The sequence below is a fragment of the Engraulis encrasicolus genome, chromosome 20, assembly GCF_034702125.1.
Source record: "Engraulis encrasicolus isolate BLACKSEA-1 chromosome 20, IST_EnEncr_1.0, whole genome shotgun sequence".
Lineage (NCBI taxonomy): Eukaryota > Metazoa > Chordata > Actinopteri > Clupeiformes > Engraulidae > Engraulis > Engraulis encrasicolus.
This window is the reverse complement of record NC_085876.1, coordinates 8,771,581-8,793,156: the sequence shown is the minus strand read 5'-3', so window position 1 is coordinate 8,793,156 and position 21,576 is coordinate 8,771,581. Positions and strand designations below refer to the sequence as shown.

At 41.5% G+C, this 21,576-nt stretch overlaps 1 protein-coding gene and 1 long non-coding RNA gene across 2 annotated transcripts; both read left to right on the top strand.

Annotated features, from left to right (window-relative positions):
* Positions 1 to 3,065: 3,065 nt before the first annotated feature.
* Positions 3,066 to 7,434, top strand: LOC134435699 (uncharacterized). Its single transcript, XR_010032063.1, has 4 exons — positions 3,066 to 3,129; positions 3,780 to 3,834; positions 4,231 to 4,312; positions 6,545 to 7,434. It is a non-coding gene; the product is annotated as an uncharacterized LOC134435699 (long non-coding RNA).
* Positions 7,435 to 12,217: 4,783 nt separating this feature from the next.
* On the top strand, positions 12,218 to 20,092 carry LOC134435698 (sorting nexin-10A-like). The gene is made up of 7 exons (XM_063184743.1): positions 12,218 to 12,338; positions 13,366 to 13,405; positions 13,823 to 13,918; positions 14,258 to 14,358; positions 15,047 to 15,145; positions 18,735 to 18,941; positions 19,124 to 20,092. Exons 2-7 carry the CDS (start codon positions 13,376 to 13,378, stop codon positions 19,218 to 19,220), a joined length of 630 nt encoding a protein of 209 aa, XP_063040813.1. The 5' UTR covers positions 12,218 to 12,338; positions 13,366 to 13,375; the 3' UTR covers positions 19,221 to 20,092.
* Positions 20,093 to 21,576: the final 1,484 nt, after the last annotated feature.

Here is a 21,576-nt window from a genome sequence, read left to right as displayed (position 1 = left end):
TCCCAAAAGAAGAGTCTTTACTTGCTCCTTAAAGCAAGTTTTTAAAAAGCCAAGCACAAAACTGGAATTATAAGCAGCAAGTGGAAGAAAATAGATGACAGACAGACCACAGATTACAGGCAAGAGTAAAAAGATTTCAAGTTGCCTCTGAAAAATGTGGATGGAGGAGGCAGTTCTTACATGAAGGGGTAGAGCGTTCCATTTCATAAGGTCATAAATGAAGCTGACTTGCTAAAATGTCCTTTTGTGGGGAGAGGGGACTCTTGGGAGGCTTGTGTTGCCGGATTTAAGGTTTCTGGTGGTGGGGGTGTAGTGGGAGAGTACCGGCAAAGAGGATGACATTTTAATCAAGAGGAATCAAAACACGCCCACTCAATGCAAAAGCGTGTGCTCAAGTTGGGTCTCCTAAGGGGGCGTTGTCCCCTCCTTCTCTTTTTGAGGTGTTTGCACAAGACGTTCGCTACCGCTATCTACAGCGTTATGGGGACTTCATTTATTCTCAACATAAAGTGGATGCAGGAAAAGAACCAAAGTGACTTATCTCTGGTACCGGTATATCAGTGAATATAGACACCTAGGGACTTGACTTGTCAGCAGTACTTAAATCCATTCTGTAAGAGACCAATAGCCAGTGTAAGCGCGCTGAAAGTTTGAAATGTAGTGTCTATAACTAGGTTCACATGGGTGGTGCTTTAGAACTAGGTGCAATGGCTAATAGCAGTAATGGCATATGATTGCAAACCAGTTGTTACTGCAGTGGTGGTGCATCTGTAGCAACTACTGCATTGGCTGACATACGCGTGACATCCGCCAATATCGAATGTAAAATGAACGCAGCATGAAGTTACCAACTTTGAATAACTAATGTTGCAATGTAACATACCTGCAAACTTGTCACCTTTCGGCGAAATTCGCCGTTCTGATCTCAAAATAGGTCACTTACGTGAATCGTGTAGATCCGAGGAGTTTTTTTCTTTTTTTTTGGGGGGGGGGTGTTAGACTGGATACGGTAGGCCTACTCATAGAATCTCTGCTAGTTCTACATGGTTGAGCGACATTATATTGATCTCTGCCTGTAGTTCCCATTGGCCGCAACGTGTGTCGGGGGAAAATATTGGCCAATCAGAGCGCTAATTCAGAAGGCTAGTTCTACTAGCGGCAAAACTCGAGGCGCCGCACCAGTCGAGATGGGTCTCGCTGCGGACTGCAGCGGGATATCTCTCTCCCCCCTCCTCCCTCTCCCCCGCGGCCCGCGCTCATATCCCTGTCGGCCATTTTGTATCAGATTACCGCGGCCGCCGGGCCAGTAGTACATTTTTACAGAAAAATACAATTATAGGGACTAGGAGGTTGTAAAATGTATACATAAATAACTTGTTTTGGCTGTTAAGCGTATCTTTAGGCACGTAAAAAGTAAGTAAATCGCTCTAGAAATCTGAAGAATGCTTACTCGGCAAAACCATCAGTTTGGGTTTGGAGAAGACGTCTTGTGAGAACTTGAAGACATGTAAGTTGACTGACTTTATGATATTTATTGGTACGTGGTGCACAACAATCTGCTGGGGACTGATAAACTTGTTAAGGGCAGATTATAGTTTAATCGTCTGTAACTGTCGTTCTCAATTGCACTTGAATTAGAACTAGTGAAAGTCGGACTTGAAAGCTAAATAATCTATTTAGCTAGCTCAGGGGTGAACGACAAATCATAGCCAATCAACGGTGCTTTAAATGTCACAACACTAATGGCTATTTTCCGATCATTTTTTAGTATATGGGCACTAATAATGCGGACACATTAATACAACAGAACCGTCATGCATATTTGTTTTCAGAGTGCTAAAGAGGTAGCTGATTAGCAACTTGTGGCTTCGTTTTTTGTTGACTGTTGTTGGAGTATGTCTTAAGCATTTTCTTGTATCATTGCCTTTTCAGGAGTAGACGAAAGTGCCTGGCAAATCCCACTGATGTGCTTTGTGCGTCTGACCAGGTGTGTAGTGTTTCTTATTTGAAGTTTCAATGTTAAGCAGATGCAATGCCAGTCTGCTTGAATTCTAGAAAGCACGAAAAGCTAAGGCGGAATCTACTAGAGCTCTAGCATTCTCTTGTCGTATGCAGTCCTCTGATGGCCTTTGTTGATATTGTTTAGCACTAGATGAAGTATGTTCTGTAAATTGAAAAATACACCGCCTGATAAACACGCTGGGAGGGAGAAGGGGTAGCTTTATTCGTGATGTGAGACACTCGTTTAAACGTGATGAGAGAACCTTGCTTACCGGTACGCTGCCTAACCTTGTCTTAGGTTGTCATGTCAAACCTGTCATTCCTAGTATTTTCTTGTCATCACAGTATAAATCTATTAACACAAATTTCTATCATTTATTTACAGAAACCACTGCAGTGAGGCTTGACATGATTATTCCTCATTCATTGCCTCATTTGCCTGGTAATACAGTGGAAGAACTTTTATAAGACTGTCTGGTAATTATTTTTATTTTTTTATCTGCATGTATTTATTTACACCGGTATGAAGTGAAATTACTACCATGCTAAAGATGCCACCCAACTGCACAACATGTACATTCCCATAACATCTCCATAACCAGTCCACACTTCTGGTGTGAGACTAACGCCTGAATAAGATGGGCTTACCCATACAATAAATTAAATGCCATTCTTTCTTAAACCCATACACTTCCTTACCACAAATAAGCTTATTTAATTCTTAATTATTTAGACTAAAGGAAACAGTCATGGGTAAGTTTGAGTCAGATTTGTACCCTGAGTGTTGTCAGTTCAATTCCCAACCTGCTAAATTGGAGAGGGTGTTTATTAACAAGTGCTCTCCCCATTCCCCACCCTGCACATGGTACCATTCTGCTGCAATGCTCCCCTGGGGCACCAACTAGGCTGCAGCATTAGTGTAATTTCAATGTGTGCGGTGTCATAATGACGATTGGACTTTTCCATCGCGTCTTTAACTTTTTCTGTCTTTTTCTAATCCTCTCTCCGCAGCCAGCTTGCCACCCTGCCCAGCCCTCACCCAAAGCAATCACAAGATGAAGGTGATCAGTTGCAGCATTTGCATAGTATGAAGGAGTAACGCAACCAAGTGATCAATGTATTCAAAAAGTATGCATACCAAACTCCATTTGGCCCTTATACTTATTAATAGTAATTCAGTGTGACGTGTTCTACAGTATTGCTGTGCCTCAGATGGCGCACCTATGCACTTTGAGCACAATGTTCCAGTGCATAACCAATATGCCAGGGGTGTCAAAGTCATTGCCTGAGGGCCAAATTCGGTGTGTATGCACTTCAATTTCACACACCCTCTTTACCCATATATGACATTTCAAATGTGCCTGCACATTAGTGATGTCAACAATAATCAATTAGGAAAATGCCCAAATTGATGCGGCATATTTTTTTATGTTTCAATTACTTCTGTGGGCATTTCTGGAGTAAATGAACTTTACATTAAATGAAAGCACTTCAAGCATTGAAAACTGGAGGATTGCAGGACACACAGCAGCCAATAAAATGTTGTTCAGTGTCTGACTGCTTGTACTGCCTCATGACAGATAAAAATGTGCAATGCTTTCAGTAGAAATGTAATGCATTGCAATGCATCGTACAATCGGACTGAATCGATTTGTAATGAAACATTACCTCCTGAATCGTAATCGAATTGTAAGGGTAGTGGCAATGCATTCCACTACTGCACATATACTGTTGTTGGAGTATGTCTCAAGCATTTTCTTGTATCATTGCCTTTTCAGGAGTAGATGAGAGTGCCTGGCAAATCCCACTGATGTGCTTTGTGCGTCTGAACAGGTGTGTAGTGTTTCTTATTTGAAGTTTCAATGTTAAGAAGATGCAATGCCAGTCTGCTTGAATGCCAGAAAGCACGAAAAGCTAAGGCGGAATCTACTAGAGCTCTAGCATTCTCTTGTCGTATGCAGTCCTCTGATGGCCTTTGTTGATATTGTTTAGCACTAGATGAAGTATGTTCTGTAAAATGAAAAATACACCGCCTGATAAACACGCTGGGAGGGAGAAGGGGTAGCTTTAGGCTCTTTCGTGATGTGAGAGACTCTCGTCTAAACGTGATGAGAGAACCTTGCTTATGCTGTCTAACCTTGTCTTAAGTTGTCAAACCTGTCATTCCTATTATTTTCTTGTTATCACAGTATACATCTATTAACTGAAATGTCTGTCATTTATTTACAGAAACCACTGCAGTGAGGCTTGACATGGTTATCCCTCATTCATTGCCTGGTAATACAGTGGAGAAACGTTGTAAGACTGTCTGGTAATTAATATTTTATTTTATATTATGCATGTATTTATTTATGTATGAAGTGAAATGACTACCTTGCCAATGATGCCACCCAACTGCACAACATGTACATTCCCATAAAATCTCCATAACCAGTCCACACTTCTGGTGTGAGACAAACACCTGAATAAGATGGGCTAACCCATAAAATAAAATTAATGTCATTCTTTCTTAAACCCATATACACTTCCTAACCACAAATAAGATTATTTAATTCTTAAAGGACCAGTTCAGTCAATTTCAATATGCTGTTGTATCGCTCACGCTACCCTTGACTTGTTAGTACCCGGTGATGCCACATTTTTTGACTCAGCCCTTTCCGAGACATGAGCTATTCTAATGGGGGCAGCGTTTGTTTACGTTTTAAACAAAATTAACATAGGCCTACTCCAAATATTTTCCCAAACGGTATTGCTGTTTGCTAGTTGTCTGCTGATGTTGTACAACCTTTTGGATGTTTTTGGGAATAAATAAAAATGTTTTTTTGAAATGTAAACAAAGCGCTGCCCCCATTACAATGACCAGGATCTTGGAAATGGCTGAAGAAGAAAAAAACCACAGGTACTGACAAGTCCAGGGTAGTGTGGGCATTACAACTGCATGTTGAAATTGACTAAACTGGTCCTTTAATTACTTAGTCTAAAGGATAAACAGTCATGGGTAAGTTAGAGTCAGCTTTGGGGCTGTCCTAAACGATTATTTTTCTCCCGATTAATCTATCAACTAATTTCTTCGAATAGTCAATTAGTCAAACGATACATTTTTCAAGTACTCTAGCACTTTAATCCTCAAGGAAATTGGGGGAAAAAGAAAGAAACTGTTGAAATTAGGTCCCTGAGCTCATAATGAACTTTAAATCATGATGGTAGCTTATTTACTCCGAGATACAACATCCAATTCATACGTGCTGGGCAATTTTAGGTTTCAATAAAGTAATAAAGCATTAGAAAAGTACGTAAAAAAGCATTGATTTAAATTAAACAATTAGTCGACTATGAAAATTCTTGTCGACTAATTTTTATAGTCGATTAGTCACGATTAGTCGATTAATCGTCCCAGCCCTAGTCAGATTTGTACCCTGAATGTTGTCAGTTTTATTCCCAACCTGCCAAAGTGGAGAGGGTGATTATTAACAATTATTATTCTCCCCATTTCCCACCCTGCACATGGTACCATTCTGCTGCAATGCTCCCCTGGGGCACCAACTGGGCTGCAGCATTAATGTCATTTCAATGTGTGCTGTGTCACAATGACGATGGGACTTTTCCATCGCGTCTTTCACTTTTTCTCATTTTTTTTATCCTCTCTCCACAGCCATCCTGCCACTCTGCCCAGCCCTCACCCAAAGCAATCACAAGATCAAGGTGATCAGTTGCAGCATTTGCATAGTATGAAGGAGTAATGCAACCTAGTGAAGTACCGTAATGCAACCAAGTGATCAATGTATTGAAAAAGTATGCACGTTACCTCCTGAATCGTAATCGAATTGTAAGGGCAGTGCCAATGCATTCCACTACTCAGGGTGTATGCAGGGTTGTAAAAAGTATTAAAAGGTGATAAATTAAAAAGCCAAAATTTAATGGCATTAAAAGTTGTACATTTCCTCAAAAGGTATTATTTTTGGAAAAACAAGGTATTTTTTCTTTAGTGACACCATTTTGATACAAAAAAAATCTTTGTTTATTCACCGTTTTATCACAGTTTTTTCATACACCAGTGATTCGCGCAACAGTAGCCACCTGACCTAGTTCATAGCAGAGTCGTGCCGTAGGTCTATGCCGTAGAAAGCAGACTGTTGAACAGTATGGCCAAGTGATCAATGTATTGAAAAAGTATGCACGTTACCTCCTGAATCGTAATCGAATTGTAAGGGCAGTGCCAATGCATTCCACTACTGCAAATATTGAGCTGCATATTAGTGTGAGCTGTTCCATTGGCCTGTGCCCACTTATATTCCTGTGACACCAAATGTCATTTTCATACACTATACATTAATGGTGTGTGGGCCAACTGTAATGCACATTTGAAATGACCTTGTGGGCCGAATAAAAGGACTCAGCGGGCCAGATTTGCCCCCCGGGCCTGAGTTCGAGGTCCCTGCAATCTGCCATACACACTGAAACCTAGTGCCTGAGGTGCACAAGTGTGCCCTCTGAGACACAGTATGTGTCTACAATTAACACATCTTGAATGGTTTTGTTTTAGAATGAGCTCCTGCTGTTGACGGACATCCACCAGGCTGTGCAGTGACTGCTGACCAATAAGGGTTGAAAGGACGGGTAGAGGAGTGGAGGTGGACATGGAGCCCTTTGTGTTCGACTTCGAAATACAAGAGGACATGGAGGACTTCTCGAAGGACTGCCAGGCCGTACTGGCAACATGTGCCCACCCTAACACTCACACTTTCCCTAAAGTTTTGGTATCAAGGTCTGTGTCTGGCAGTGCAATGAACTTGCGCACACCTAGTGGTGTTGCGGTAAGCAACCACTTGGCCAACTGAAACAAAGATGGGAGGCGAATTAATTGTTATTACCAAAATATTGTCAGCATTTCAGTGCAACAGTGTTTAGATAAGTACCTAATAAGCTAGTTGAGCCTGTGGGTTTGTATTCGATTTACAACGGCTAACACTCATAAACAAACAAACACACACCCACCCACACACACACACACACACACACTCCCAACATTTCCTTTGACTCTCCCACACACTCCAAAACAACTCCAGTTGAGAAAATGTTCTTTTCTAATCTCACCATTACGGTCTTCCTGGATGATATCAGAATAACAGCCACTCTTGGAAATGTGTAGTAAATGTTTTATTTATGTACACGTTTATACTTCAGTTGTTTTCATTTAGTATTGTGTTTGCTTTCTTATCTTAACAAATACGATGCTTCAGAGGCTGAGAGTGCACATAGTTAAATGTCTGCACATATGTAATTATTCATATTTTAATTAAAAGTTTATTTTTGTGTTTTTTTTTTGTTTTGTTTGATTGTCCTGGTCTGTCTTTGGTGGATTTAAAACTGTGTTTGTCTAATAAACAAATTTGATTTAATTGAACCAATTGAAAACATAGGCTACTTTGGCCTTCCCTTGTCTTTTCCATTTGGCTAAGTCTTTAAACAGTAATATCTAGAAGTAGAAGTAGACCTATCTACCGGGAGTTGTGGATGTTTGGGCGCCCTTTGTTATCATGACAAGTTTAAATCAAAGAAAGATGCATTTTATGTTTATATTTGGGTTATCTTAGTTTAACATGCAGCCTATGTGATTAATCAAAGGTAAGTGCAACAATACTCATTATTTCAAGGTTCTTTGCCGTGAATTTTAAAGACTGAACATTGTAGGACTTGTGTACACTAAACTTGTCATGATTTAAACAAAAAAAAAGTAAAATATTAATGTTTAAGTAGGCCTATTTTGCTGATTAGTGGATTTTAACAGACTCTTAAACAAAATCCTGCAATACAATAACCGTCAGTTAAATGCATCAATAAATGTCCCATGGTAGTTTTAACGATTCTTAGTCGAGATGGCCGACAGGGAGATGGGTTTTTAACCGTACAACATGATTGCATTGACTGCCTGGGCCAAGATGGCCGACAGGGACATGGATGGGCTGCCTGGGCCAAGATGGCCGACAGGGATATAGAGAGGGATATGGCGCTACAGTCCGCAGCCAGACATACTTGCTCCAGTCGGAGTGAACAGCTGATGAAACGGTGGTCGGTCGCGAAACACATACATGTATCCCCCCCTGTTATTATCTTCTACCTAGGTACTGTCGCCTTCCTTTTACAAATGACCGCTGTCCAAATCGCCGTTTCAAAGGTAAAGGATTTCAGCAGGGTTTGGGAATTGTGAACTGTTTCATTAGCTAAGCCCGTCCACTTGTGAAAATAAATATAGCCCAACGGCAGCAGGTCTGCGGTCCTAACATGGATGTTTCGCTTTATTTAAATTGACGGCAATATATTACTGTTTTGATATTTGACCAAAACGCTATTGAATACTTCAGAGTGAGAAAATGTGTTAGAATGACGGTAGGCAGGGACTGACTGCGCTATAAATTGGCAGATTAATAGAGAATTAAATTTGGTTCCCTTATGTCAGATACACACTCGATGAAACCTTCATAAACGTCAGAGGAATACATAGCAATGGCTATATGTCTCAATAGCTATATGACTCATCTTGCAACGTGTGCAATCATGAATTTAATGTTAGCAACCAAGGACATCATATTATTAATCTAAATAGCCTATTAACCTAGATGACATCTGTCTTTATCTTTTTCTACAATCCAATGCTTCTTCATAGTAGGCTACAACACCATTGTATTGGGGAAATGCTGAAATTCTGCTCTCATTCATTCATAAATTCACTAAAATGCCTTGGTACTATTTTATACAGCTTATTATATTGTACATTTCCCTATTATTTAACTTACCCTCTTTAGCCAAAAGCAGCAAATGCTTTCATAGTCAATTGCAGTGGGGCTCAAAGTTAAGACAACCCCAAGTGACCGTGTGCTCCCTCCTTTTGGCTGGTAATAATAAATAGGACAATTTAAATTTTGACAGGTGGTGAGTGCAGAGGCGCTTCTTGTCACTAGGCTAAATAGGCAGCCGCTTGGGGCCCCCAAAGTAGATGGTGAATAACAGCTAAGACTTTAAACAACAGTAGGCCTAGTTGTTGAGTTTTCGCTTGGGGTCCCAGCTTAACCTAGAATTGCGTCTGGGTGGCTTGTAAGACATATATTGGCTGGTGATGAATAAAATTAGTTCAGAAGTCTGATTTCTAATAGTGTAAGCCTTGTGTATATATATATTATCGTCTTTTTAACTGTTCTTTTTCGTGGCAGAACGGGGGGTTGGGGGGGGCTGGGGGGGCCCTCGCGGGTTTGCCGCGGCGCCGCGATTAGTTTGTCACCTTTTTCAACCTTCCTGAGTTTGCAGGTATGAATGTAAGCCATTCGCTTGCCTCAAGTAGTAGGCTATAACCCATGGGCAGGTGATCTTTGTCGTAATGCTGTAGATCTATAGGCCTATCTCTTCTTTGATGCACCCCATTATCAAACAGTCAACAGTAGCAGTGAAAGGTATCTTATCACATTCCAGACTATGCCATTCATTAAGGGTATTTTTTGTCATGGGTTTGTAGGTCCCATGATGTAGGCCATCATCTGCACTCTGTTGCCCTAGATCAGAGGTGGGCAGTAACACCCACCACACAACACCATATCATTGGGAACACAGAAATCCTGAAATGTCTTGGGCCCCTTCAATACAAATACAAATATATCTACTTTAGCGGTTTATTACATTGACAGGACAAAATGTCAACAGTAGCAGTCAACAGTATTGACATGATCACATTCCAGACTTTGGCATTCATTAAGGGTATTTTCTGTCATGGGTTTGTGAGTCCCATGATGCGGGCCACTCAGTCCCACTGTCTTCCCCTTCCTCCCTTTGGGAAGCGGACCCGTACGCTTCACACACTCTTGGTGTCCTTTACGTAACACCCACCATACTTCTCCCATTTCAGAATGCCCCACTATCATACAGTATCAGTAGCACTGAAGCAGTAGCCCCAGTAGCTGTTGGTCTGGATATTTAGCTCAGCTGTATTGCTCTGTGCCTCACATGCCCAACCTTGAGCTTTGACTGGTAGATGCTAGGTTCAAGCCCCAAGTGGCAAACGTATCGGGGTTCGGTTCCATACGCCAACAGGTGTGTTGGGGACACAGTGCAACCCCCTGACTGACCCTTCAGCGACAGGCAAAACCACTTAGTCTTGTGGTTAGAGCAGTGGGGAGGAAGGACAACTCTTGAGGGCCTTTTACCTATTCAACATCCCGATTGCAAATGAGAAAATGACCATTGAATTGTACTTTTGCGAGAGAATTAAACTTCTTTTGCTATTGACGTACGGCCTTGCATCATGAGGCCACAAGCACAAGGAGAGGGCGGGAGGAACTAGATTGAGTTGGACCCTCTGTCTGATGCTAGGTCCCAACAGCTGCGGGTCCAACTTAGTCTTTTGTGTTAGAATTCCTTCCGCATCCACTGGGCTGTGGTTTCAAATCCTCATACGCACCAACAGGTGAGTGGGGGCAGGGCCGCTGACAGCTTTGGCTGGGCCCGGGACAAAGCCCTCAGAAAGGGCCCGCAAGTCAATACATTCAATGTAATGAAGACCGAATTCTGGGCCCCATCTCTCCCCGGGCCCGGGACAATTGACCCCTTTGTCCCCCCCTGTCAGCTTCCCTGAGTGGGGGACACAGCGCAACCTGTCTACGGGAGACACTCCGGCCACAGATTACCGGAGTTGCTGATAGCTGTGTCGATGCCTTGGCCGTCACCACCCCCAGGGATTAAAGTGCAGGCTAGATATGTCTGCAGCTTAAGGGCCCCCCAAAAGGCCAAAGGGTTGTTTGGTTGTTTTTTAAAGCAGAGTTACGGAAATACACTGCATTGAATAAATTGGTATATCATGTTTAATGGACTATCAAATCTGGTTAATACCCCTATCCACTAGTTGGCAAATGTGCTTTATTCCTGGTTTAGAGTTATGATGCTGTCAAAGTAGTTTTGTTGTAGAATTTGCATCTCATGGGGAGCCTACAGCAACCTGTAGCCTAGGGGCCTCTGAACATCGTAGTCAGGCCCTGTACCCCCCCAGTCCAGGACAGGCAGCTGACCACTTTTGTCCCCCTGTCGACTTCCCTTAAGGTCCAACCCCTTAATCTTGTGAGGGCAAGAATTGTGTCCCCATGACGTATGTAGGCCTATTGAGTGAAAATGAATTGAGTGAAAGGGTCATTTCAGATGTCAATGTCCTGTAAAAATGGAAGGTGCAGAAACCAGTCCAATGATTGCCATGACCGCCTTGCACCATCAGTAGTGTCCCCTGACTCCTCCCTGAACCTAGGACAACTGACCCCTTTGTGTCCAATAGTCCGCGGCTGCCCAACAAGGTCCACCGGGTCAAACAACCAGCCCACCCTGCACTGTACTGGTTTGAACAGAAACCAGTTCAGTGACTACTTTGTACCCTCAGAAGGCCTAGTGACCTTCCACTGAAGACAGTGGATTGTTCACCGGGCAATTGATTCAACTAAAGGCAGCCAATAATCAGACAGAAGAGCAGAGGCCATAAGTTCGTTTTCATAATCAGGGGAAAGTCAATTATGTAACTGCCTAACTGGAGGACCAGTCAGAAAGTTTGTTTTCTTTTTGTTGGCACTGTCAAATTTATGACACAGTAGGCTAAACTCAAGAAACATCATTGGCAAAAAATAATAATAATAATAATAAACTTTTGTGAGAAAGACCATTGTCATTATGCCTTATTTGTTCTTCATTTCATATTAGTCATTTTTGGTTGATTTACCAACTGTAGGTTATAATAAATAGTAGATAAAATGATTCCTGAAACCTGCCCTTCAGCAGCCTGAAGACTAGGCTAAGTATATCTAGCCATAATGCTGTGTTAAATAAAATAAAAAAAATAAAAATCAATGGGCCAATGATGTGGTGATGGGCAGTAAACAACGAGGCTACTGTTATATTATAAGCTAACCAACACCTGTGGATGTGTGACTCCCATGACAGATATTGACAAATGACCTATACAATTAGTCACAAGATAGGCCTACAAGAGAAAGCGGCGCATACACTAGGCTACTTGTGAAGATAAACAAGGTGGTGGGGGGGTGATGCTGAATAGAACATGGGTGAGGGGGGGGTCTATTAGTAATTTAAAAGATTGCCGCCAATGGCTTTCTGATTGGCTGATTAAATACCAGCTGCACGTGCGTTAGTGCTCAGACAGCTTTCAAAGCGGTGTGAGACACCGGGGCGTGGTTTGACCTTTTTCAGGTGGGGACTTGGGGTAGCCTAATTGATTTTAGAAAGCGCGTCAGATCAGACCCAGTAGAAGTTGAGTGCTCGCGGCTGGACCACCGAGCAGAGGAGACACAGAAAAGGTAAGATCGGCATTTGTTGTTGGTTTTCGACTTCACATAGGCCTAGCCGAATGTCAGAATTGCTTATTTCTATTGCCTACGTAGCAAGGCTGTGAAGAGCCTCGTTCATCCAGGGGTCATCTGTTAAGAGTTTCATTCTGTTGTTAGAACTCCTGAAGTTTCCAAATGGTGTTCGTGAAGTGTAGACGGAGACGGTCATGCATAGGGTTTGCTTTGGTGAATGCGCTTTTTCCTAACTCAATTCAGACACATTTCGTTGGGAAATTGTTGAGCTGGTATGCTTCCAGCTAAAGCTCAGGGCACGTCACCGCTGGGGCCTTTGTGCGTAAGTGGATAGGTGTAGAGTATCCTATTTCTAGATTAACTAACTTTTATTAGTCCTGAGGGAAATGAAGGTGTCCAACATCTTACATAAATAGCCTACTCAGATACAAAACATACACAGAGACATAATACACATTATTGCTGCTCACTGCTGTAGCCTAAACATAGCACACATGAGTAGGCCTGCAGTAATCAGCCTAACATCGCATATCCAAACATGCACGCTCTCACCCACCCACCCACACACACGGATGGATAGTAGGCTAATAGACTACGTTTCATCAAGTGTTGAGTAGCTATCATGAGTAGCCCACTTTGTAGTATTATTATTATTTTTTTACTTGTACTTGGGTTTATTTTTTTGCTTTGGTTTGCTGACGCTGCACTGGAAACCGGCCTGAGACGGCTTAGTGAAAAAAGACTAGGCCTAATGAAGGCAATGACGTGCACAGTAACAAAGCAATCAACTGGAAACAAAGGAAATTACGCAGGATTGTGCACAGTATTTTGCCATTTTCGTCTTCCTCCCATTTCGAATCAAATGTTTTGGATGATGGCTGGTGCGTGGGAGATGATCAATGGCTCAAATGGATATTGTATAAGATAGGCCTACTGTGTTCAGAAACGACTTGTGTATTCTACTTATTGTGGTGTTGTGTTTCTTCTTCTATCACGTATTTGTTATCATTTTGCTCTTGGCCAGTGTGTGAACAATGGAAGACCTGACTGACAGCCTGAAAAAGGTAAGCATTTCCACAGCTTTCAATAGATTATGGTTATACTGACCAAAATGTGTTTTTATATAATTTCCCAAAACTCAAGATATTCTAATACTCATTTTGAGATATTTTTTGCAGAGTGCAAGCTTTTGCTTCTGAAGTGCTGCTGAAAGTTTGAGATTGCCTCAGGGTTGTTCTGTAGCCTACTTAGTTGAGTGATGCAACCACAGTAAATGGCGCTATTGTATGGCTTTAATGCGGGGTGTTTGTTTATTTTTACTGGATTATCTAATAAGCATATTCAATGGTTGTGCATTAATTACCAATTATTAATTCATTTATGTGCTTTAGCTGTCGTTGTACCACATTGACCCCATTGACCTCATTGATTCAGTTTACAATGACCCAAGCCGACTGAACCCATGTGTGTCTGGCCCGCAGTGTCCTCAGGAGTTTGTCATCGTATGTGTTCGGGATCCCCACACTCACAGAGACGACTTCTGGCATAAGCATCTGGACTATGAGATCACCATACATGTAAGTTTACATTCAGTCACCATTTGTTGGCTGTTGGCCTCAATTTGAGTGTGGTTGTTATTGTTTGCCTTGACGTTGTTTTGCAAGCATCCATGACTCTGTCTGAACAGCTGCATTGATTTTCTTGTGTGTTAGGGAGAAATCAATTGGTTTTCTGATCCTTCTTTTTAGTTGCTATGGTGGGGTATAACTTTACTTTATAACTTTTATGTGAATTAAAAATACCTCTATGTAACTTGGAAATTGAACTGAAATTTGCAGCAAGAATGGACAGTGATTGATTGAAGATCTGTGTGTGTGTGTGTGTGTGTGTGTGTGTGTGTGTGTGTGTGTGTCCAGACGAATAGCATGTGCTTTAGGAAGAAGAGCTCCTGTGTTCGGCGGCGGTACAGCGAGTTTGTGTGGCTACGCCAGAGGCTACAGGACAACGCACTGCTCATGTGAGGCCCCACGCTATAGGGCTACAGTAATGGCCCTAAGGATGGCTGTAAAATATATATAGATAATCAATATTATACATAATTCATTTAGGATGAGAGAATTGGTATGGGAGAGACAGCGGGGAAGGCTTGGCAAATGAGTTTGCGTTTGAATGCGAACCCGCATCCCTGGTTTATGGGTACAGCATTTTAGCTCACTGAGTCACTGCAGCACCCCTTCTGTCAACATTATAGCAAAATATTGGTGACTTATGTGGTGCCTGGAATGGGCTTGGGAGTAAGAAATTAAAGAATCAGAATATCATAGATTGCAGTAAGAGGGTACTAGGAAAGCATGGGGATGGAAAAAAGGTCTGAAGTATGGGAGAAAGCAGGACTGTTGGCAGCTTTGTCGTTGACAGTCCTATGAGAAATCCCTGATTTCTGATGCATTCAGCTTTTGAAGTTAAAAACTTCTTACCGGCCCTAACGGTAGGGCAGCCGGCCCGGGTTCGATTCCCGGTCCGGGTCCTTTGCCGGCCCTTCCCTGTCTCTCTCCCCCCATTCACCTCCTGTCACCATCTTCACTATACTATCATAAATAAAGACGAAAAGACCAAAAATATATATTTTTTAGAAAGTCTTCCCAACCCTCCTATCACTGGCATGCATTTCATTCTGTTGATGTTCTTGTCCGTGTCCTCCCCAGAGACCTCCCCAAGCTGCCTCCATGGAACCCGTTCTTCAGTCAGACTAACAGTTGTCAGGTAACCGAAAGGATGAAGGGACTACAGAAGTTTCTGGAAGGGTAAGTGCCATTCATTGCATTATATCTGCTCCAATGGGAATGGGAAGCTTGTCTCTTAGTGGCTGGTTGATGGCATTACCACAGTGGGTTTACATACTGTGTCCAATCTCGCCATCCAACTGTGCCTGCAGTTCACCTAGGGAGTGCTGTCGAGACAGCGCAGCCCATAAGGCTGGCGCTAAATACTGACAATTGTGCTCGCTGTTGGCTGAAACCTGACAATATTACTGTGGATTCTGAGAAACCAATGTGGATTTAAATGATATGTACAATAGCCTGGGGGTTGCGTCCCTCTGATTTCTTACAGCTTTGGCATTTAGGGGTCAGCCTCCGCTAGCAATGCAACCAGTCACAGCAATGCAACCGGTCGACCAATCCAAACGCAGCTTCTGCGCTCCTCAGCGCTCCTCCGCACTGCTTGGATGGCGCCACTTAGTGGACAGTACCACCTGGAAAAAGTTGCGAGATTCCCCTCTCGTACGACCCATAGGGTCTGTAAGTACACCATTATTTTTCTGCACATGCACAGCATGTAAGGCAGCACGATCTGGACGTGGAGCATTGTCACCCTTCGTTTCGCTACCTGTAAGGACCCTGAAAGTCTGTCTATGATTAATTCCATCTTTATTGTGAATTTACTATTTGTCAAGACGCTGACAAAACGCACTTCATGTCTGATCAATAGGCCTCGGCCATCTTTGACAGACGGCCATGTCAGTGTCTCGTTAATCTTTATAGGCCAGTCAATCTAGCGTTTGACCTGGGACAAATTGCAATAGTAATCATTCCATGTTTTTTGTAATCCCTAGATATGCCTAAATAACATTAAAAATCTACAGCTTTATATTTAGTGGAACATACTTTTTTCTAGATCAAAGTTGGAGATTTCCCATTCATTTTCCCATAGGGAGACAATATAGGAGATACTTGGGGAATAGGCTAAAATTTTAAACAATAAGATATCAATTTGAAACGTTCACAGTAATTTACTCAAGCAAAGACAACGTTTTTTTTGTATTGCAAGTTGTCTGAAATATGATGATTAAATATGCAAATGAGATCACATCTACTTAAATATGTGATGAATTATGCAACAATGGGCAAAACATAAAACAAATTGCAGAAGTTATGATTTACACTTTTTATTTATACTTAAAGGAGCTCCAGGTAGGATTAAACGTTTAATTAATCACGGTCCCAAGTCAGGCGATGCTTGTGCGAGTTATTATTAAGTGAGCGATCCTTACTAATCGCGATCCTAGTGCCCCTTTAATCTTCCCTACATCACATATGAAAAATCTACTTTCATCACTTTAGTGGAACATACTTTTTTGATGGTCAGAAGTGGCAGATTTCCAGTGCATTTTGCCATTCAGTGGGTAAAATCGGAAACTTTTGACTTTTCACTGAATTGATGAAAGTAGATTTTTAATATGTGATAAAGAGGGGTTGAAGGATCAATGTAATGTATGAACCATTACTATTGCAATTTGTTTTATGCTTGGTCTGTTACCACAGATTTTATCACATATTTCAGTACATATGACCTCCTTTGTATATTTCATCATATTTCAGAACTTGCGATACAAAATGTTTTTGACTGAATGTGAGTTACCAACTGTGAACGTTCCAAATGAATATGCCATAGTTTAAAATGTTACCCTATCCACCATTTATTTCCTATATTCTCTCCCTATGGAGAAATGAATGGGAAATCTGCCAACTTTGACCTCGAAAATAAATATGTTCCACTAAATATAAAGCTGTAGATTTTTAATATGTGATACATGGGGGTTTAAGGATCACTTAAAAGTAGGAACCATTACTATTGCAATTCGCCCCGGGTTTGGGCCTTTTTAGAGCTCGATTGACTGGCCTATTAGGCTAACTTAGAAAATGTCAATTTTCCTTAGGGCTACACCACCAGCACCATTATATAATAATATTATGAGTATTTCCCACATTTATAACATTATGTGGTGTATAAACCACGAAAAATGCCATGTAGCCTCGGATAACTCAATAAAACAAATCTTACAGACTGGCTTTTAGCCAAACGAAGGACGACATTGCTGCACGAATTCAGATCGTGCAGCCTTTCGTGGTGCGCATGTGCAGCTAGGATGGTGCAGAAAAATAATGGTGTACTTACAGCCCATAGACCCTCTCTGGCATTACTGTCAAATTGTCCAAAACTGATGTTTCTCAACTCTTGTCACTACAATTGAGTTTTACTTCTAATATTCGTATTTGCTGTGGTGGCACCTTTTTTCTGTCTGAAGGAAGTGCAGCTTATTCAGCAGTATGTTATGAAATGTGATTAAAAAAATGTCATCCTTTGGGATCGGGACCCCATGTGTGGTCACCTGGAATTCAAATGGGGTAGCCTGAAATATTGATTAATGTAACACAAAATGACTTTATTAACTAAATGAATAGGCTTGGTGTAAATATTCTGTATTCTTTCATAGGCAGTTCTCACTCTGTTCTGGTCCTGTGATGGACCTGTTTAGATGAAGTAAGGATGACTTTATCTGGGCCTTATCTTTTGTGTCCTCCATTTTGTTTCCTGTCTTCAAAGCACCATATTAATCAGGATGATCAATCGCATGGATGATTAACACATTCTTTATGAGGTCATCCAATCGAGTAGGCCACTGATTAGTTCATTAGGTGATTAGAGATCTGCATGGTGTCTTATGCAACTGAGGACGTAGATCTTTTATATTTGCTCTTCATAGTGAAGGTCTTTTTGCCTTTTGACACTTTTTTTCAGGTGACGTATAGCTGTGTCTGTAAAGATTCTCAGTCATCCAGGCCATGTCGTCCAATTTTGAAGTATGCTGAGGTGTTTTTTTTCTGCCACTTACAGACAGAGATCGATGATCTGGGTGAAAGTTATGTACCTTATAGACCTGTGGAGTGTTAAAGGTCATTTCCATACTACAAACCTAAGACCAGTCATGTGAGGGAACTTGTTGTTTAGGTGAAAACATCATAAACTGTACATCAAACGTCTATATGACTATATGACTATATAGCCTATTTGGATGTCAGAGGTACTTGTAGCCTGATTTTTACCATCCCAGCAGCACCCTAAAAATATTCTATATTACATTCTATAACGTAAAATCTATGAACTCATAATATATAATATATTACTGTTATAATTAGAAATATCCTACATATTCCCTCCTCCTCCAGTGTGCCCACCATTTCTCCACTGTCATCTGAGAACTAGCCATAGCAATAATGCCATAATGTATTGTGCATTCTTATAAATACATTTTCCCCTCCACATCCAGTGTGCTGAACACCCTTCTATTGCTGTCGAACAGCTGCTTGCACCTCAAATATATATTTTTTACTATAAATGTTGTAAATACTTGGGTTTTTTTTGTACATGCCTTTTCCTCCACAGTGTGCGGAACCCTCTGCTGTCGGACAACGGGCTGCACCTCAAATATGTTTATTTACCTTAAGGGAGAGTATAGAATCACCTTAGTTTTACTGAAACTGAGCAAAGCGCTTTAAAACGTTGAAGTATTTTACACTTTTGTAAATGTGTTTTCCTCCTCCTTGCCCCCAGTGTGCTGAGTAGCCCCCTGCTGCTGTCAGACAGCCGACTGCACCTGTTCCTCCAGTCCGAGCTGAGCGTGATGAAGATCGAGGCCTGTGCACAGGGCCACACGCGCTACTCGGTGGCCGAGGCCATCCAGAGCTGCCGCTGCGACACGCCACCCGTGCCCTCGGAGGACGAGGAGAGCAAGGCTAGCTGCGACTCAGACTGTGACAGGTACATCCTTGCCCTCACTCTCGTTTGATCACTTTCTCGGTCTTGCTTTCTTTCTCTTCCTGTTTTGCTCTCTTTTTCTTTATCACTCACTTGCTCTCTCTTGCATTCCTTTTCTTTTAAAGTTTGTATAAATTCTGTTGTACTGTTTGGCGTTACCAATGTCTCGTGTTGTTGTGTTGCAGTACCACCTCATCTGGTTGCCACAGTATGGAGCCTGCGGCCTCTGGCTGTGATGACCCTTGCTGCAATACACCTTTTAGAGCTTCAATCCTGCGCTGAACCACACTGAAGCATTCTGGGATGGTGACTCCTGCAGTCCAGAATCTACTCCTGCAATCCAGGATCTACACTGTTGAAGTTTCCTCAAAGAATCCTCAGGCCACCACAAAAGTTATTGGAGGGAATCCTAAGGTTGGCACAGTGGCATTCAAAAAGGTTCATTAAACGTTCTTCAGTTTGGCACTGTCGAGTAGCTCCTAAAGTTTTTCTGAGGAACCTTTAACAAAACCGAAGTGTTCTTGTAACCACATTTAGGCTCCCCCACAAAGACCGCTGAGGCTTCTTTGAGGAATCTCGGAATTTTATTTTTTACAGTGTTTGGAGCCAGCTCGCCTGGCAGGCAAATGAACACAAGTGTCAATCATAGTCCTCACCTTTGTCTGGGAGTTATTTCCTGTGGTCTTGGGATGCACACTGGTGGCCTAATAATTGATTGTCTCCCACTCCTGGTCAGTCTTAGCTCTTGGGGGGTTTCACGCGTTCATTTGTTTGAGATTTATTTGTGCTTCTCTCGTCGTATGACCACTTTATGATGTATTTATAAGTACAGTCAAAAGAGCCATGAGTGTTGTGGTTAATTTTGTTGATATTTTGTCATATATCTGGTTATACTTCCTCATCTTATTTTTTTAGAGATGTTCTCCTTGATGTCTTCAGGCCCTGAAAAGGGCAGTATGAAGATGTGGCTCTTAGAAATGTTTTATTTTCAGAGATTTATGTGCGAAAGTGTTGATGTTTTATCAGAAACTTGCAGGGAGCTTTTGAGGTTGACTAGGAAAGCGACTTGTTATTTTATTTAATTAAATTTTTTGAAAAATATTTTTATTGCCACAAAACTTATACTGTAAAAATAAAGACTATTTAAGAAAATGCCTTTTTGATTTGTCCTTTTGTGTTGCTTACTTTGGTACGAGACATTACTTTTGTGTCCCTTCACGCAAGAAATTACTTTATTACAACATATCTGTTCCATGTGCCAAAACATTGAAGTGCAAGACGATATTTAGTAATGTAAGGAATTGAAGTCAGAGGCCAGATCTGAGATGGACTTCTTATATCCCCATGTACAGTGTCGCTGACCGCTTTAGTTTGGCCCAGGAGGATGCTATCTGAAAGGGCCCCTTCTCCCAATACATAAAATGTAATGAGGGCCCAATTCCGGGCCCCACCTCTCCCTTGGCCCGCGGCAAATTACATGCCAATGGCCTCTGCCGACTGCCTTGCATACTAAGGCACTCATACTTGTACAGTCGATTTGACTTGAGTCCAAACTGTTCTTTGAATGTTGTTTCACTTAAAGGTGCACCGTGTAGGATGGTGGCCAGAGTAGGTATTGCAACTATGCTGCTCATTGAAATTGTGCTGTCTACTGCCAAATTTGATCTTTTCATGAATGTTTACAAAATAATGAACTAATATTTACTAATAACCAAGTATAGTAAGATTTGCAGCTAAAAATGTCTATCACTGGAAATTCAAAATGTCGGACAATGGAGAAGATCCCCTTCTCATGAAAAAGTGCCAAATTCCAGTCATGAGTAGCCTACTTGGTATTCATGAAATGTGAAGTATTCATGACGGGTAACATTTGTGAATGGAAGCATAAATTCTGGAAATAAACTACTAAAAATATTACACAGTGCACCTTTAAGTGTGTTAGGCTGTCAGTGGTCAGTAAGTTAAATTGGTCACTGTGAAGCCTTTCGTCTGGCTGGTCAGTATGATGATGGCGATGGATGGATGCTTTGCAATCGCCCCATGCCACCACAAGATGGAGTCAAAGGCTGCTCTTGTGGAAAATATTTTTTTATTTTAAATGAACATGCACGATGGATGTTCAGTTGTGAGTTTGTCATTTATTTTTACTGTGTATGTTAATTTATGGAGTATACAGTAGATTCTTGTTTCAAAAGCATTGAGTTTGAAACATAGCTAAAAGTTCAAAAGCGTTAAGTGAAACATTTAACTCACCCCTTCAGCACTCAACGCATATGAATCCTCAGTGAATCCTCATTGAATTTCAGCACATTTAACTTGCACAATTATTTTCTGTAGTTTTCATGGGAAGGTCAAAAATAGCTTGAGACACAGTTTAAAATGAGCATTTTTGTGAAGAAACATACACTTGCAAAAACTGTATGAACTGCATTTAATTGTGTTCACCAGACAGCCTGTTTCTGGTTTTCACAGGTGTTTGTTTTGGTATTTGTGCATTCGTTCTTATGTGCGTGGTGTGAAAATGAGCTTGGATACATATTTTTGTTAACCAAATGATGCATGTTTAGAATGGCAAATATGGAAGAAGCACCCCGCAAAAGGCATGACATAGATATCACACACCACAAACAAAGCAAAG